The sequence below is a fragment of the Delphinus delphis genome, chromosome 8 (genome assembly GCF_949987515.2).
Source record: "Delphinus delphis chromosome 8, mDelDel1.2, whole genome shotgun sequence".
NCBI lineage: Eukaryota > Metazoa > Chordata > Mammalia > Artiodactyla > Delphinidae > Delphinus > Delphinus delphis.
The window spans coordinates 20,665,868-20,685,064 of NC_082690.1; the positions used below are offsets into that span (position 1 = coordinate 20,665,868).

The 19,197-nt window shown below is 52.1% G+C and overlaps 1 protein-coding gene and 1 long non-coding RNA gene across 2 annotated transcripts; one reads left to right on the forward strand and one right to left on the reverse strand.

The window, feature by feature from the left end:
- Nucleotides 1-544: 544 nt before the first annotated feature.
- On the reverse strand, nucleotides 545-14,070 carry ANKK1 (ankyrin repeat and kinase domain containing 1). The gene is made up of 8 exons (XM_060017168.1): nucleotides 13,852-14,070; nucleotides 7,663-7,957; nucleotides 6,101-6,252; nucleotides 5,806-5,855; nucleotides 5,027-5,182; nucleotides 4,206-4,324; nucleotides 3,532-3,568; nucleotides 545-2,636 (listed from the first exon to the last, which is right to left on the reverse strand). Exons 1-8 carry the CDS (start codon nucleotides 14,031-14,033, stop codon nucleotides 1,423-1,425), a joined length of 2,205 nt encoding a protein of 734 aa, XP_059873151.1. The 5' UTR covers nucleotides 14,034-14,070; the 3' UTR covers nucleotides 545-1,422.
- Nucleotides 14,071-14,195: 125 nt separating this feature from the next.
- On the forward strand, nucleotides 14,196-18,630 carry LOC132428963 (uncharacterized). Its single transcript, XR_009520263.1, has 3 exons — nucleotides 14,196-14,309; nucleotides 15,596-15,675; nucleotides 18,411-18,630. It is a non-coding gene; the product is annotated as an uncharacterized lncRNA (long non-coding RNA).
- The last annotated feature ends 567 nt before the right edge of the window (nucleotides 18,631-19,197 follow it).

A 19,197-nucleotide genomic window follows, 5' to 3' on the forward strand; every position in this document is an offset into this window, starting at 1 on the left:
GGTTGGAGCTGGGCAGTGGCTGGGGCAGAAGATTCCTCTTCTCTGACAATTACACAATATCCTTGAGTTGGAGGGGCTGCTCCAGCAGTGTGAAGAGGGAGAGAGGAGACGTAGAGGACCCCTAGGGCACCTGCCCTGCTCCCACCTGCAGTCCCGCCCTGTCCCCTCCCAACGGTGGGCCAGCCCCGGCACAGCCAGAGAGGAGGGAGAAGCTGCTGGCCGCTGAGCCCAGGACTGGTCACACAAGGCTAGTCTGAGCAATCCCAGGCCTGCCGCAACCTGCCCTGCAACTCGCAGACCAGGCCAGGCCAGCTGATGGGGGCAGGACAGAGGTCCCTGAGCCGTTGCCGAGGAAGTCCCTGCCCGGCAAGCTCCACACCAAGCCCAGACACCTCCCCTCCAGGTGGCATCACCACCGCCCCCCTCCCCACGTCTGCCCCCGTCTCCTCCCCAGCGGGAACTCACGCACGATCATATACACACCGCACCGCACACGCGCACACGCACACGCCAGACCAGCCCCCACAGCCGGCCTGCGCCACGGGTCAGTCCACCTCTGAGGCGGGGACTCAGGTCCACAGCTTTATGATGGTCAGATTTGAAACCGGCCACATAACTGGACACAGCCAAGGGTGAGGGGTGAGGCAGGGGGACCAGGGACCAAGCGTCCCATGTAGGATCACTCGTGGGCGGTTGGAGCAGACCCTTCCTTCCCCGCAAGAGATTGTACGGCAGACCCGGGCCCTGGGACCAGAGCCGCCAGGAAGGTGGTCGGTGCAGCAACAGGCTCCTGGCTGGGGCTTTCAACTGGAAGTGGAAAATCCCTCCGAACTTTCAGCTCCTGCCCTTGCACAGAGCACGGGTGTCTGGTTGTCCTGACCGCGCCCGGAGAAAGGGGCCAAGTCACACAGACGTGAGCTGGGAGGGAACACTTCCCTCTCCTCTGTGCCTCCCTCCTTCTTCAGAGAGAGTTCTAGGATGCAAGGGCCCCTGTGGACTCAGGGGCAAGGGGTTAAAGGTGGCAGGAACCTTGGGAATAAAGAGGGAACTCACTTTGGGGGCTTGAGTCCAGGTACAGGAGGAAGAGGCTGAGAGTTGGCTAGAGACACACGTGGAGGAAGGGCTGAAAGGAGATCTCTGAGCCGGGGGCCCCTTCCCCAGCTACAACCTCAGTGTTCCTCTCCCCATCCCTCCACCACCCAGGGGACCAGGTTCCCGTCTCCTCTCAAGGTGTAAGGGGCAGCTGGCAAGGACAGGGAAGGGGCCCTGCCAGAAACCCAGCGTCACTTGCACCAACCTCTCTTCCTTACAGGTAAGGAGACTGCAGGTGGTCTAAACTTCCGTCTGGGCTCCAGGCTCAGCCCCGGCCAGAATGGCCAGTGAGGGCTCCTTGCCCTCGAGGAAGGCGACAGTGCCCTGCTTTTAGCTCCAGAGGGCCAGCTGCAGGGGTGTGCAGCCTACCCCGTCCTGGGTGTCCAGCTGGGCACCGGCCTTGACCAGCACCCTGAGGATGGCCATGTTGCCCTTGAGGGCGGCCAGGTGGGCAGGCGTCCAGCCCACCTTGTTGCGGGCGTGGACGTCTGCATGGTGCTCCAGGAGGTTGATGACGCTCAGGAAGGCCCCCCTCTGGACCGCCAGGTGGAGGGGCGTCCAGCCTGACTGCTCGGGAGCATTGGGGTCAGCCCCACACTGCAGCAGTGCGGACACCACCACCTCTGCCCCATGACGGGCGGCCAGGTGCAGGGGGGTCCAGTTCATGCCTCCGGGAGCCCCCACGTCTGCGTGGCTCTCAGCCAGCAGGTGGATGATCTCCAGGTGGCCTTTGTAGGCTGCTAGATGCAGGGGCGTCCAGCCCTGGTGGGTCGGCAGCTCGAGGCTGGCGCCGTACCTGAGCAGCATCTTGCCAACAAGGTGCTTGCCCCTGGCAGTGGCGATGTGCAGTGGGCTGTAGCCTCTCTGGTCAAGGGCATCAGCGGCCGCCCCACTCTTTAATAGGTGTTGGATGGCCCTCACTTTGCCTCGCTCCACCGCCAGGTGCAGCGGTGTCCTCAGGTTTCTCTGCCGAGCATCCAGCTTGGCCCCCTGCCCTGTTAGTAGCTTGACCAGGCTGACATGGCCAAAGTAGGCGGCCACGTGGAGAGGGGTCTTGCCCTCAGCCTCCTGCAGGTTGGGGTCAGCCTGACGGGAGACCAGAAGCCGTGCCACATTCTCAAAGTTGTTCTGTACAGCCAGGTGGAGCGGGGTCCACCCCCCGTGCTCCTGGGCATCCACACGGGCCCCGTGCTCCAGGAGGAGGCGGGCAGTGCGGTCGTCCCCATTCTGGGCTGCGAAGTGCAGCGGGGCCCAGCCGTCCTCGTCCACCAGGTTGGCGTCGGCACCGTGCTTCAGGAGCAGGGCACAGAGGTCGGGGTGCTGGTCCTGGGTGGCGACGAGGAGGGGAGTGTAGCCACAGGCCGTCTGGCAGTCCACGTCAACCTCCTGGGCCAGCAGAAGCCTCACCCGCTCCAGGCGGCCCTGAGCCACCAGGAAGTGGAGGGCAGTGACCTTGTTCTCAGGGATGCGCAGCTGCTCATCACGCAGGACCAGGCTCTCGCCGTCTGAGAGAGTCAGGACCCGCTTCAAGTAGTCTCCTGAGTCTGCTGGGAGGAAGGTGAGATTGAGAAGAGGACCTCTGACCTGTCCAGAGGTCATCTCGGCCATCCCCCCGCCTCCTGGAAGTACCAGCCAGGAACAAAGACATAGGAGTGAGGGCAACGTCTTCCCGGCATCCCGGATCTCTATGCAGGCTCCACTGCCCTAGAGAACTGACTCTGGCAGCTCTTCCCGTAAGGATGAGGCAGAAAGAGGCCGGGGTGCAAATCCTGACTCTACCTCTTGGCATCACGTGTTCTCTGCCTCTTTGAGTTTCCAGCTCCTGATCCGTAAGGGGACACGAACAATGCCCAACCTCATGCTACCACTGGGAGGACAAATCATATCATGTAGGTAAGAACTCCCCCAGCAGTGCTTGGCACAAAGTAAATAAATGCAAATTGGAGATAAATTTGCAGCTGAGCTCCGAGATCTGAACTCCTCCTGAGCCATTAAGGACCCACTTCCTCCTGCTCTACCCAGTGGTGTATTAGAATTAAAAGCAACAATTTCCAAAACAAAAAAAACAAACAAATGAAAATCACTGCTCAGCCCAAACCCCCAGAGATTCTGATTAAATTATTCTAGGGTGGCTCAGGCATCGTATACTTTTTCATTCCCCAAATAATTCTAATATGCAACCGGAGTTGAAAACCAGTGCTCCTCCCCGGCCAGGAAGGGAGGAGTCCGGCCTCAAAAGGACACAGACTTGAAGGGGAAGCAGAGCCAGGCCCCCGGGGGCATGTGCATTTCTGGAGCACAGGGCCGGGTGCCAGGAAAGGGAACCCGGACTCCTGATTTGTGACAGGCCTTGGGGGGAAGCGGGGACAGGATATGGTTTGAGTCCACTTTCTCCTCCGCTGTGGGTTCTCTGGTTCCAGCTGCACACTCTGGACTCACCGCTGTCTGTTAGCTCCTGGCTGATCTCCTCACTGACCTGGGGAGGGAGAACCAGAAGACAGGGGGCGGATCAGAGGATCAGGGCAGTTCTGGCCTATGCCAGCCTCCACTCCTCCCTTCACCTGTCAGGACTCACATTCCACCCTGTCCTAGGAGACCCCCTCCTCTCTCATCCCTGCCACCAGCTGTGTCTAGGGTAAATCCCCGAGCAGAGGCGGCCCTGCCAGGAAGAGGTGGCCCAGGGCCTTGACTTCCCCTTGGGCCACAGGGAAGGCAGGGCGGCCCTGTGGGTTCAGCCTAGAGCCCCACGGAAGCACACAGCTGGTTCCCAGGTGAGGGAAAGGACAGCAGAGCCAGGATGACGCTGACCCATAGCGGGTGAGAGCCTGGGAGAGCCGAGGTCTCCCTCTGCAGGACAGGCTCTGTTTAATGTCACGCATGTGAGGGATGGCACGTCCTTCTCAGAGGCTCTGAGCCACGGCTACCACCAGCCCTTAGAGCATCTTCGAGCAACTTAAGAAAAGGTGTCCCCGAGTGGCTGCCCGGCTTGGCCAGCAGAGCGTGCACTGGCTCCGGTCCCCACCTGCCCCTCAGCCAGGCAGCCTCACGAGGAGGGACCTGTGCGTGTATCCTCAGCGCCTGCCGGAGACCAGGCCCGCCCCACACGCACTCACCTCCCGGGGCCGGCGCAGACACGCTGTGCAGGACACCTTCCTGGCCAGGGCCTCGCTCTCTGGGTCAGCCACAGGACTCTGGAGCAGGGACAGCAGCGTGTCTGTCTCCACTGTGATGTCTGCTCCAAAAAAAGCAAAAGAAAGTGACAGGCTGGGCTGCAGTTCTTCCCCATTTTAAATACCCTAATATGTCCCACGTCCCCCCTCCCAAAACCCATCCCTGGGCTCAGGGGCATCCACACATGCGCACCAGAAGGCCGGCAAGCTAGGGTCCTGCCTTGGCTCAGTGGGGCCACGTTTGGCAAGTCCCTGGCCCTTTTGGAGGGTCAGACCGGTTCCATAAAGCATTGCTAAGATGCTCACGCTTACACACGTGCATACGTTTGCATAGTTCCTAAAGGAGTGGATGACCGCAAGACCCATCCCGCCTGTGATCTCATGGTCTGGGAACATTTTACCAATGAGGACGCTGCAGCCTGAGAGGACGCAGGCTAACTGGAGCCTCAGAAGCAACAGAGCCGGGCCCAGATGCCTTCCAGCAATGAAGGTTTTCTATTCTACCTCCCATAAGGTTACACATTAACCCAAAGAGACCAGACCGCAGTCCTCAGCTGCCACCGGCCCTCTGCCATCCACACCCCCCACCCTCCCACCCCCTGCCAACACCGCACTGTGGTACAGAGTCTGCCCTAGTGCCACACAGGGCCCTCCCTGCAGAGCTCTCAGGAGTGGCCCGGGGCTTCAACCACCGCTCCTGGCCCGTGGGCCCCCCCAGCCCCACCCATCTCCCTCATCCCTGTGTACATCAGGCTGATGAGAACCTGGAAAGCAGGGCCTCTTCTTGGGGTCCTGGTCCCAACAGCGCCTCATCAGGTCCACCATATGCTGGGCCTCCGCCGGCCACTCATCAGAGACAGGCTGCAGGGAGGGCCGCAGGCCTGCGGCCACTCGCACCATAATGGTCATCATGTTGAAGCCTGTGAGAGGGGGCCCAGGCTATGCGGGTACTGAGGCAGGGCCAGAGGGGATGGGCAGGGGATGGGGGCTCTGAGGATCCTGACAGGGTGGTGCACACAGCAGGGGCCCCATACATGCACAGTAAGTTAATAACTAGATTGCAGGCTGACTTGAGGCTCCGATTGGAGCAGCTGGGTCTCTGGTCCAGCTCCAACCCCTCCCAGGCCGAGACCGGCCATGGCCCCTCACTGCGGGCTCTTGCTGTCCAAAGATGGCAGGACTGACCAGCAGGCCTAGTTACAGGCTCTGATTTTGAACTTTGCTGGATTATCCAAATTACCTGACAATCTATTTGCCGGACACCTGGGTGGCAGGGTTGGGGGTGAGAGAAACAGGAAAGAGCACTTTGAAGCAAAGGAACTAGAGGCAGAGAGTATGGCCTGGGCTGAGGGTTGCCCTTTCTTTCACCGTCATGTGAGCTCTAGAAAGTAGGGGGAGGAAGGAAGGAGGGTGAGAGGACGGGAAGCCTTAAAGAGCAACACAGTCCCCAAGAAAAACCTGCCGCCTGCCCCTGCCCCCACGAACCCCCAGCCTCCCAGTCCCTTCCGGGACCCCATCTGACAGTGCCCCTGTCGCGTGCTACCTGAATACGGTTTCTTCTGAGTGAGGATCTCCCAGATGACAATCCCGAAGCTGCAGATGGGGGAAAGCGCCCCCTGAGTGGCGTCTCGGACATCCAGCAGGGGGGCCCCATGGACCACAAAAACCTAGGCAATGCCTCTCCAGCCAGAATCCCCCCGCATCCCTCCTCCTCCCACGTGGGCAGGGAGGGGCCAGGCCTCATCCTTGTCCTGCCCTTTGGGTCTTGGGGTCCAGGCAGGGCGTTGACCACAAGCTACGTCCTGGGTATGTGGCCTGGAGCCCAGCCTCCCTCTCACCTGTACACATCGTATTTGGGACCTGGACCCTTGTTGCTCTCCGGGAACATCTCAGGGGGGATGTAGCTGAGGGTGCCCTGCAGAGCTGACCTCTTGATGTACTGCGTCCAGGCCGACTGTTCCAACCACTTGGACAGGCCGAAGTCTGACACCTGGGAGGAAGCCCGGATGGGGATGGGGGGAAATACAGTCTTGCCTCTAGAAAACTGCCTGAGTTTCTCATCCCTCCCACTATCTTCACTGCCACTGTAGTGTAGCCGCTGAGACCATAAGCTTTCTCCCAGCACTGCCATGTACCACAGGGTGACCTTGAACAAGTTACTTATTTTCTCAGAAACTCCATTTCCTCATCTATAAAAGGGAAACAAGATAAGTACTTAACTCACAGTGCTATCATGAGGATTAAATAAGGAAATATACAAAAGGCACTTAGAACAGTGCCCGGCACATGGTAAGTACTTGGAAGGTGTGGCCATTACCCCAAGGGACTGTGGATAAAGTGGCGTCTTCGGTGAGCTTCTGTTCATCCAACTTTCACGGGCCCTGAAGCATTGACACCATGTATGTTTATCTCTGACGTTGCTTCCATCCATTGATTCATTCATACATCAATAAACTGACAATTCAGAGTGCCAACCAGGCTGGATACTGAGGGTCAGGCAGCAGATAAGAATGATGAAAGCCTCGCGCCCATTACTCTCCTAAGTGGTTATTCAAATAGGGGGTATAGTCGCTAATGAAATAGTTTCACAAATGACTATATACTTACAATTGGGGTTAGCAGTATAAAAAGAGAGGTACGGTAAGGGTATATAACAGGGGCCCACGGGGGTGGATCAGGGAAAACCTCCCTGAGGAGGTGCTGTTTAAGCTGAGACCTGAAAGATGTGTAGGCCTTTACTGGATAAAGAGGGAGTGGGGGAACACTGCTCCTGGCAGTGGAAACAGCATGTGCAAAGGTCCTGGGGCAGAAATGAAAGCGGGGCGTGTTTTAGGACCTGAAAAAATGGCCATCATGACCTTTCTTAAGAACATCTCATGTACACACATTCTCACTTGAAGCAAAGAATGGGATAGAGATTATTCTACCCACATTAGAAATGGAAGACTGGCATTCAAAGAGGGGTTTTGCAAACGTCCTGATACCCAGTTTCATGCACCAAATTTCATTGTGCATCTATCTGTTTTAGGTGTGATCCCTGCCTTCAGCATTTATCCATAAAGGGAGCTGCTTAAAACTCTTGACAGGGGACTCCCCTGGTGGTCCAGTGGCTAAGACTCCACACTTCCAATGCGGGGAGCCTGGGTTCGATCCCTGGTCAGGGAACTAGATCCCACATGCATGCCGCAACTAAAAAGCTCCTGCATGCCGCAACTAAAGATCCCGTATGCTGCAACTAAAGGTCCCATATGCCGCAACGAAGACCTGGTGCAGCCAAATAAATAAATATTAAAAACAACAAGAACAACCACAAAAACTCTTGACAGGCAGTAAATAATCCTGTTCATCTGGAGAAGGCTCTGGAGTGAAAGGGGGCAGAGGGGTTCACTAGGGTCCTTACCTTGACATGCATGTGGCTGTCCAGGAGGATGTTGCCTGGCTTGAGGTCCAGGTGGAGAAGTGGTGGGTTCATGCTGTGGAGGAAGTTCATGGCCAAGCCGGTCTCATGGATGATGCGGAACTTGAGCTGCCAGCAGAGGCTGTGAGTGGGCAGCATCTTCTCCAGGGAGCCGTTGGCCATGAACTCCATCACAACACCCAGGGGCTGCTCGCATACCCCGTAGATGGACACGATGTACTGAAACTTGATCTTCTCCATCTTGGTTGCTTCTTCAATGAGGCAATTCACGTCAGAGCTATGGAGGGACAGGAGCGAGAGACGGAAGGAGCTGACCCTTTAATTACAAGAGCAACTAGCAGGACACACAAACTAGACTTGATACCAGGCTGTGCAGACCCAGAGATGCCTTGGGAGCTTGCAAGGTAATGGAGGGGGAAAGAGAGACACGAGATGATGCCCAGTGGATGCACAGATTAGGGCCCAGATGCAACAAGACAGGAAGTAAAGGGGTCTGCAAATGCAGGAGCCAGCCCATTCTACAGACGTGGCCACAAAAAGCCTGCCATTTATTCTGGCCACTTCTATATGTCTACCTCCCCTAGGAGATCGCAAGCCTGTGGAGGACCAAAATTATGCCTCCTGCTTCTCTCTTAAAATATGATTTATTGAGGAACCACCTCACAATGGTCAGAATGGCCATCGTTAAAAAGGCTACAAATAACAAATCCTGGAGAGGATGTGGAAAAAAGGGAACACTCCTACACTTTTGGTGGGAATGTAAATTGGTGCAGCCACTATGGAAAACAGAAAACTAAACATAGAGCTACCGTGTGATCCAGCAATCCCACTCCTCGGCATATATCCAGACAAAACTGTAACTCAAAAAGATACATGTACCCCTATGTTCATAGCAGCACTATTCACAATAGTCAAGACATGGAAACAACCTAAATGCCCATTGACAGATGAGTGGATAAAGAAGATATGGAACATATATGCAATGGAATACTACTCAGCCATAAAAAATGAAATAATGCCACATGTGTAGCAACATGGATACAACTAGAGATTATTATACTAAATGAAGTAAGTCAGAAAGAGAAAGACAAATACCATATGATATCATTTATATGTGGAATCTAAAATATGACACAAATGAACCTATCTATGAAACAGAATCAAGGACACAGAGAACAGACTGGCGATTGCCAAGGGGCAGGGAGTTGGGGGAGGGATGGAGTGGGAGGTGGGCTTAGCAGATGTAAGCTTTTATATAGAGAACAGATAAACAACAAGATCCTACTGTATAGCACAGAGAACTATATTCAATATCCTATGATAAACCATAATGGAAAGGAATATTAAAAAAATAATGTATATATATATGTATATATATATGTATAACTGAATCACTTTGCTGTACAGCAGAAATTAACACAACATTGTACATCAACTATATCTCAATAAAAAATATTGAAAAAATATATCATTTATTGACTTTTTGATGGTGAAAGTAATATATATACCTTGTAGAACATCTAGGGAATAGAAAAGAAAATTAGGGAATTCCCTGGCGGTCCAGTGGTTAGGACTCAGTGCTTTCACTGTGGGGCCTGGGTTCGATCCCTAGTCGGGGAACTAAGATCCTGCAAGCCTCATGCCACAGCCAAAAAGTAATAATAAAAATAGTAATAATAATTAAATCATCAGTAACCCAACCCTCTAGAGTTGGCCTCTGTTAATAATTTAGCGTATCCTTTTACAATACATTTCAAGGAATGTCTCTCCTTTTCTCCCTCCCTGTCACTCCTTTCTCCTCCACTCCCTCTTGCCATCACATAGCGTGGGCTGTTCTGCAATCTGCTTTTCCCTGTTGGTGTAGCGGAGCACTTCCTGCATCGTTATTCTCTCAAAGCAAGCGCGGTAATGGCTGCATGGGATTCCATTTTGGAGATGAAGTATAAGTTTTCATCTTGGTACTCCCCACAGCACATGGCCACGTACAGCACAAGGCATCTTTGTTGAACTGAACAGAAGTCAATACTTAAAGGAAAGCCTTACAAAATAAGCATTTGCAAACTTTTCACTCTTTTCACTGTACGTGCCACAAAACAGCAAATATGCAAATTGTTATAAATTGTTCTGGGATTGCGGGGATGAAGATTAAGGAGAAATGACATCTTTAAAAAGCAGAGTATTTGCAAAGCTGCACTGGCACTGCAGTCAGAGGCTGCTGGAAATGTGCTCACAGGGCCTCCCTGGGAAACCAGCCAGAGACTCCTCTCTTCCAGGGAAAAGCACCTGCTCTCCCTCGCATCTGGACAGGTTGGCTAGTCCTGGTTTCTGCCGTTCTTGTCTTTACTGCTCTACTGTTCAAGGACTCTCCCCTCAAACCTCTGCAATATTTTTTCTTTTATCTGTCTCCTCTTGTACTTTTGAAGTCACAAGAACTGAGAAGACACCTGTCATGAAGTGGAAAAAGCAAGGGATCTGGGATCGCGTTGCCCTGCTTTCGAATCCCAATTTCACCTTATTCTCTGTATGAACTTGAACAAGCAAACTCTCTGGGCCTCAGTTTCTTAACTGTAAAATGGGAACAACAGTAACTTGCACAACTCCCCTGGACACCCCGACTTCTTGAAAGTGTTTGCTACACCTGTTGTCTTTCTCTTTTCTTCATCTCCCCCCATCCCCTTTCATCTGGTTTCTGGTCTTAATACCTCACTGACAGGCTGTTGCTAGTCACCGATGACCCCCATGTTGCTGGAGCCTACAAGCAATTTTCTCGTTCTCAGTGTAGGGTCAGTGCCTACTTTGCGGGCTCCTATTGTGTGACCTGATCATTAGGCCCAGTCCCAGGCCCTCTTCTTTCCTCTTCTTATTCCGTACTCTGTCTCTAGGCAATCTCAGCATCTCCAACTGGGTATTCGACACTTTACGTGTCTAAAGCTGAACTCTTGATTCTCCCCTCAAACCCGCTCCTCCCTCAGCCTTCTCCATCTCAGTGAACGGGGCCTCCATCCCTCTAGCCCTCAAAGATCTTGCTTATCCTGGACTCCTCTCTTCCTCTCCTTCCCACAAGCTGCCCCTCAGCACATTCCGTCAGCTCTACCTTCAAAATATAGCAAGAATCTGACCACTGGTGACCACCTCTATCCATTGGCATCTTGGCCCAAGCCTCCTAACTGGTGCCTTTGCTTCTCTCTCTTCCCCTCCACCAGCAGCCAGAGTGGTACTTTTAAAATGTCAGTCAGAGCATGTCACTGCTCTGCTCAGGACTGTCCAGTGGCTCTCTTCTCATGCAGAATAAAAGTTAAAGTTCTTACAATGGCTTACAAAGCCCTCTATGACCTGCCCCACCATGTCAAGCTTGTTCCCTCCTCAGGACCTTTTGCATTTGCTCGTCCCTCTGCCTAGAACACTAAGAGAGCCTGAGAGAGCCACATGGTTTGCTCTTTCTTTGCTTCAAATCTCTATTCTCAAACAGTACTTAATTAGGAAGGATTTCAAGCCTATAGAAAATAGCAACCCTGCTCCATCAATCCTTATCCCCCCAGAAGAGAATGAAGGAGGAGAAGATGCCCACAGGAAGAGGAGAAAAACAGTGAGAAGGCAGAGTCTGATGGTGAACAGGAAGATGCAGAAGGGGAAGGGGATGAAGTGAAGGGAGGGGAGAATCTGGATGTGACGGAGAAGGTGATAAATGAAGAAAATGAGGAGGATGAAGGGGAGGAAGAAACTAGGAAAGCTGAAGGAAAGACTCCAAACAACCTGCACAAAAACCCTACCTTGCTTTATCTGTTCTTGAGTTCCGTATTGGCTGGACTGCTCAAATGGAGTTGGTAGCTTTTCTTTTAAGGTAGCTGTGATACAAACCCTAGGACACCCACCCACGCAAAGAACCAAAGAAGAGTTCCTGTGACATTCTGCCTTCACCCATTTAGTCCCTCTCGGAAATCTACCACCAAGCATTATAACAAATTTATAGGTGACGACAAAATTATAAGCATTGTCAGAGTTTCGTGTAAGACCCTTGTCGTAGGGTGGAGAGCTGCGATTGGTAAGTCAGCCATGTGTGGCTACCACTTACACTGAGATTGTAACAGCATTTTTCCTTTCTGTACAACAAAGAAGCTTGGTAAATAAAATCTTAACATTTTGGGCAAAAAAGCCCACAAATTACTATTTATTGGAAGATCAAAATTTTTTTTTGGAAGATCAGACTACTCAACTCTCCTTAGGTATTTTAATCAAAGAAAATGTCAGGTGGTTTGTAAGGGATATAGATAAAAATATTTGTTTGTTTGTTAGTTTTCTGTCTTCCTTCATTAGATTATAAACTCCACCAGGGCAGAGACTTTGTTTTGTTCACTTAGTGCTTAGAATGAGTGAATGTCATCTACGTCCTAGCTTCAAATACACCTATAACAAATGATTCACAAATTTTAATACTGTTAGCTCACAGCTTTACTCTGGAGTCTACCTGACAGTTCTTCTTGGTTGTTTAAAGGCACCTTAAACTCAACATGGAAAGCTTTCCTCTCTTCACCCACTTAACTCAGACTCATCTTTCATATTTCAGCTCAAGTGTATCTTCCTCAGAGAAGCCTTTTCTGATCTCAAACTCCAACAATAAGCCTTCATGGAACCACAACTCTCTCCTTTCTTACACCTCTCACAGCAGCACGCTTACATTTGCACGTGGGGTTATCTGATTAATGTCTCTTCTCCCCTATCTGCAAGCTCCAGGAGAATATTTAGAGGGTTATATCTGTGACATTCATCATTATATCTCAGGGTCCAGCACAGAGCCTGGCACATAGTAGGTGAGCAACAAACATTCATCAGGAGGACAAATGAATGAGATGATGGAAGGAGGATTCAGTGAAGTCATACTCATGAAACTCCTCGTATAGCACTCCACACGTGGCAGGCATTGATTACCGTAAATCCCTTAGCCCTTTCCACCCAAGGATTCCTGGAATTGGGAAGGGAATTGAGATGGGAGTTACTGTCAATGTCTCATGAGTAGTCTTGTCAATGCTTCAAAGGCTGTAAATGATTTGAATAGATCCTAGAATAACCTGACTCTACTCCCAAACCAGGATGTTGAGGGAGGAAGGTGGGTGAGTCTGGGGCTATCTCACTTTGCCCTTATTCATTAAGCAGGTGGGCGTCTGGGAGTGAGAGAAGGGACTTGGGTGTGGGGGACCGGAGGCTGTGTCTTGGGAGCTTGCCTAGTGACCACAGAGAATGACCAGGAAAGATGCCAATAGGAGTTGCTCCCTGCACCCCCAAGGCGCTCTAGGTGATGTCCCAGGAGGCTTGGGAGGAGGACATGGTTATCATCTCACACTTCACATCCCAGAGTCTCCATGGCTGCACGAGGGGCGAGGGCACAGCCAGTACCAGCAAAGATGGGTTGAAGCAATGGGAAGGCAGAGATGGGTGGAAGCAATGGGAAAGAGGTAGTAAGAGGGAAAAGGAGGCCTGCCAGGGAGTGGTCATAGTACGTATAATGGGACCTGGGAGAAGCCAGAGACAAAAACAAGGACGGAGACAGCAGCATTCCAGGATTGACCTGCTGGCAGTGCCGGTGTGAGGGCTGGACAGGCTCTCAGGCCAGCAGGCTGGGCAGCCTACACCACCACCCCCTGCAAGCCCCCATCAGCCTGCACGGGCTGGGCTGGGACCACACCAGACAAGAGTTGCCCCTGGTGTGGAACCTGTGATTCCCCCCGGGTCACTGAGCATCACTGAGCCGAGTGCCACAGGCTCTGAGCAAGCCCGGCCCTGCCTGCGCTGCGAGTTAGGGGGTGGGTAGGAGGGTGGCAGAGGGTCATCCAGAGCAGTCATCACCAAGCCGACACCTGGAAGGAAGGTGAGGCTGGAAAGAAGCAGGCGGGACCAGTTTGGGAGGTTGAATGGAACGAAGGCGTATTTGGAGGGTAGTTCCTGCTCACCTCTGACCTCTGTGGATTTCACACATAGGTTTGATTCCACAAACAGAGCCAAGTTTATTTCAGAGCCAGAAACAGACAGGGCTGTGCCTGGGGAGCTCAGGCCACAGGACAGAGTTTAGAAAAGTGGAGAGAACAGTCCTCAGCCTCAACCCGGCCGCCCCTCCCTCGGGAGCTCCCCGGGCCTCGGGTTTTCCTCCGCAAAAGGAGGGGGTAGGCAGGCGGGTACCTGATGGTGTCAGGCTGGAGGCAGCGGGAGCACTTGATGGCGTACTCGGTCCGCCAGCGCTTGTGCCGCGCCTGGAACACCTGGCTGAAGCCGCCGCTCGCCACTGGGCGCCAGGTGCCCTCGAAGTCGTCGCGGGTGAAGACGGGGAGGCCGCCCAGCCGCTGCTCCACGCCCGCGGCCATGGGGTCGGCACGGCCCGGGCCCTCCAAGCCCCGCGCGCTCCCGGCCGGCCGGGCTGCACCCTCCGCTTCCTGCGAGACAGGTTCCAGGAGGGTGGGGTTGCCAGCGGGGAGGAACTGGTTCAGCCCTGCGAGGGCGGGGAAAGCCAGCCTGAGCCCTGAGGCCGCGGGCAGCGATGGGGGCGCGGACCGGAAAGAGGGTTCGTCTCTGCGCAGCACCCCAAAAGACTCTGCCCCGCCCCAGTATCCTTCCTCAGTCTCGGCCTGAGTAGGTGCTGGGTAGGTGCTGGGAGTGGAAGGTGTCCTGAAATTAGAAACAGGAGTCTGGCCGGAGCAGTTGGCCCCCTTTGATTTGGACCTAACTCTACGCGGAAGTAGATTCATTTATTCATTCAACTTGTAAGTCCTGAGGCTTTATAAAAGGTTCGGGGCCCTGCCAGGGGTCTCCATTGTAGAGCTGGGGGCCTGGAACCCACGCCTCCACAGCAAGTCTGGAGTAAAACGTTGTAAGGCGGATTCTCTGGTCTGGATCAGCTGGCTTGGCTGACTTAGCGCTTCCTTTGTTGTTGACGGCTTTTTTGTTTCTTTGCCAGTCAGTCTCTGCATGCAGAAGGTCACCAAGAGGGGTCAGCAGGACCCATGGGGTGAGAGGCGGGAGCTCCCCTTCTCGGCACTGCTTTTGGCCCCGACCTGAGAGGGATGAGTGCTGGGTCTGGGGTTGACCATGGGGGAGGTGAACTCCTTAGCCCAGTTACTGGGGTGGCTTGTTGCCAGGGGCCAGAGATGAGGCTCAGGGAGCAGCTGGAGCATGACTGGGGCAGCCTGGGAGGAGACGAACACAGAGCAGGGTGGGGCTGTGGAGGAATCTGGTCAAGGGCTCAGTGCGGAGACTTGGGGCAGGAGGGGAGAAGATGCACCTGCAGAGGCAAACGTGGCTTCTGGACAGATGTGAAGCTGTCCTGGTGGGTAAAGTTAGCCAATGGCAGAGGGAAGGGAGGTGTCCTGCGGAAGCACATCTGGGTGGCCTCCCCTTCCTTTCTCCGAACTCCCTACTTCCTTCCTCTTTCCTGGCATCCACTGTGGGAGGTCTCTTGGTCCTTGTCTGGGGATACAGGTGAGGATACAGGAAAGCTTCCTGGTGCTGAACCTGGGCGGGGCGCGGGGTATCTCTGGGTTTTGGGTCCATGGACTTGCCCGCTCACCTGAGAGACTCCCCAGAACAGAGAAAATTATAAGTGCTTGAACAGGTGGCTTTCCCAGGGCCATTCCAGGGCAGGTGCTGCTAAAGGAACTGTCACAGAGCAGTGGAGGGTAGGTCACTTCTCACCTGCAGCTGGGCAGGTGAGCCAAAGTCCACAGGGAATCCCCAGGTGACCATCCTCAAGTTTGAGGAGCCTGCCTACCAGAGGAGGACATGCCTTGCCTTTGGCCCTAACCTGTAGAGCCCTATATCCTGACTCCTGCCAGACTCCTGGGGAGCAGCATGGCCATGATAGGTGAGCAGGGACCCCATGTGGGAGTTGGGGCACTTGCGCTTCCCATAACAATTTACCCGCCTTCCCCAGGATGAATTCTGGTGGGCAGAGTGAAAACTGAAGATTGGCCCGGAGACAGTGCCACTATTGAGCCTTAACTTTGTTCCAAGGTCAGTAGTTCCTTTACCTGCTGTACAAACTTTATAGATATGATCTTGTTTAAATCCACAACAACAGCATGAGGTTAATATCTCCCCATTTGTGAGGGATGGGGGGACCAGGCTTGAAGACAGTAAGTAGTGAATGGCCACATAACTAGTAAGTGGGAGTTGAGATTCAAACCCAGGTCTGTTTGGTCCCTGTGGAAAGGGTTGGGCATAACAGGAGCCTTTAAAGGATATGGGGGAAAAGGAGGGAAGGGGGTCGTGCTCCCTGGAAGAGGGTGGAGGCGATGGAAACTGTTCCAGAGCAGGAGACATACCCCCAAAGACAATGTCAGAGGGAGGCCCTGGCTTGCTTTGGCTGGAGCAAGACAGGGCCCGACAGAACTTACTGCCCCTGGAGCAGCCCTGCCTACTCCCAACAAGTCTCAGACCCTCCCCCAGGGAAGCTTGGAAGATGACAGAGGATATTATTGTCAAGGAGATCAGGAGACCAAGGAGAATGCGTCTCAGCTTCTGCTGGGTGGGTGAGCATGGAGATTGGGAAGGTGGCCCATGGGACCTAAGGAAGGTTGATCTCTGACCCTCAACATGATCTGTCTAGGCCACTGGGGGAAATACCAGGGTCAAATGGCCTGAATCCATCAAGGAAATTCCCCTTGGACCAGTTACACTTGAAGTGGCTCTCTAGGGAGAGCAAGAAACCAGAATCTGCCATTGGCCCTCTGCAGAGACCATCACGGGAGTGCCGGGGAATCATCCCTGTGGGAGGAGATACCCAGGGCTCAAGGCAGGTGTCAGAATCCCGAAGAAAACTCTTCTTCATTTCTTTACAGGGTGGGCGGAGGGACACAAAGGACCTGGCATGTGTTACTGTTGACCTATCTGTTGAAAGAGCCAAGCTGAGGGATCAGGCACCTCCGAGGCGTTTGAAGAATCTGGCAAAATAGATATGTGCATGTACCTATAACTACAAAATAGATACATACCTGTATCTGGGCTCTCTAAAGAGGGCCAGGACAAAAGCCTGGTAGTCTTTGGAAAAACTCTGAGAGAAGTAAGGGGAGGGGCTCTTTCTGAATGTAAAGTCACAGAGGCAAAGAGTTCCTGGATCCCTCATTAAGAGGTAGGGTGGTACCTAGGGACCTGGGAAAGAACAACGACAATCTATAGACTGCTGATTTTTTCCCCCAGTGGTCTGAATGCAGAAGTTACTAGGTCCTGCCTGCCTAGGAAGTCCACAGCCAGTGGGTGGAGAGCAGAGAGCTGGAGAGGAAAGCTCCGCATTCACTGCCCTCCTACCCATGAACGGGGATGGGTGCGATGAATGGAAATGAGCTACTAGGGTAGTCTGACCATGATCCAGTCCCACCAGAAAGAGCAAGGAACATGTTCTAACCATAGGAATTTTGCTCCAAGATGCTCCGAGTCCTTCCTGTTGGCTCTATCAATATATTTTACTTTGGCAGATCAGGGATGAAAATTTCTGGACTCAGAATTATTAAATGAATTTTGGTGTCTGATTGTTCTGGGGGAGGGCCTGCCACCCCCAGACCAGTGAGTTGGGAGTGCAGCTCTGCAATACTTTGAAAGATGCTGAAATGCAGTATGAGCCTTTCCCCAGACCAGAATGACAAGTTCTTTGCATACAGGGAAGTTCCCCAATCTGTCCCCATTCTCCACCCTGCAAACATGTCACAGGACACCTGGATGAGTTGTGGCAGGCTCCAATGTCTGGTAGCCCATGAACCGAGGTGAGGGCAAGGTTAGTCAAGATGAAGGAATGTGTTCAAGAAACCGGGACACCTGCCCAGGAAGGAAGGCTCTCCCAGAAAGAAAGGGAAGGAATGAGGCGGTGGCAGCAGGGCTTAACTGCAAGAGCATGTGAGTCAGGTAGACCTGCTTTCAAACCATGGCTTCTTTCCTACCACCTGTCAGCAGTCGGGCCTTGGTCACATTACCAAATCTCTCTAGGTTCCTCCATCTATGAAATGGGATGATAATATAATACAATACTCATTTCAGATGGTTGCTGAAAGGATTAACCTTTTAAAAATATACCTAAAAGGACACCCATAGGCAAAAACATGAACCAACCTCAACCTCACATTATCAAAAAATTATCTCAAAATGGATCATTGACTTAAATGTAAAATGTAAAACTATAAAACTTTTAGAAAAAAGAATAGGTGAAAATATTCTGAACCTAGGCTTAGGCAAAAAGTTCTTAGGCTTAACACCAAAAGCAGAACCCACAAAAGGAAGAGTTGAGAAATTGAACTTACTCAAAATTAAAAAGTTTCACAGTGTGAAAGATCCTGGGATGAGGATGAAATGTCAAACTGCAGATGAAGAGAAAATATTTGCAAAGCACGTATTTGACTAAGTGCTAATTTTCTAGATATCTAAGGAACCCTCCAAATGCAGCAGTAAAAACAAACAAACAAAAGAGCTATCCCATTAGAAAATGGAGAAAAGACATGAGCAGACATTTCAATGAAGAGGATATACAGATGGTGTGATAGGGAAGAACAAACCAGACTCCACATTAGGTCTGTTTCTTTTACTGTAATGTTTGTATTCTATTGCTTTTGCTTCAAGTTTAGAATGTTGCCTGTAGACTGAAATATACAGGATAGCCCATTCTCAAGTCTCTGACGTTTAAGGGTATAACACTTTTCCATTCAAATAGAGATAAAAAGTGCAGAACAGAGAATAACATTTGTCTTGTTGGATGTTTACAGGAACATTGTGACCTGACCTAGGTGGACAGCTGCAAGAACAAAGGATTCCTACACCAAGAAGTGTGCAACAAACCACCATGCCCCTCCCTCATCTGGCCTTTAAAAATGCTTTGCTGACTATTTACAGTAGCCAGGACATGGAAGCAGCCTATGTGTCCATCGACAGATGAATGGATAAAGAAGTTGTGGCACATATGTACAATGCAATATTACTCAGCCATAAAAAAAACGAAATTGAGTTATTTGTAGTGAGGTGGATGGACCTAGAGTCCGTCATACAGAGTGAAGAAAAACAAATACCGTATGCTAACACATATATATGGAATCTTAAAAAAAAAAAAAAGGTTCTGAAGAACGTAGGGGCAGGGGCAGGACAGGAATAAAGATGCAGATGTAGAGAATGGACTTGAGGACACAGGGAGGGGGAAGGGTAAGTGAGAGAGTGGCATGGACATACATACACTACCAAATGTAAAATAGATGACTAGTGGGAAGCAGCTGCATAGCACAGGGACATCAGCTCGATGCTTTGTGACCACCTAGAGGGGTGGGATAGGGAGGGTGGGAGGGAGACGCGAGAGGGAAGGGATATGGGGATATATGTATACGTATAGCTGATTCACTTTGTTATACAGCAGAAACCAACACAAACATTACAACATTGAAAAGCAATTACACTCCAGTAAAGATGTAAAAAACAAATGCTTTGCTGAAAACTTTCAGGGAGTTTGGGGTTTTTTGGGCATGAGCCACCCATCTCCTTGCGTGGCCCTCCAATAAACCTTTC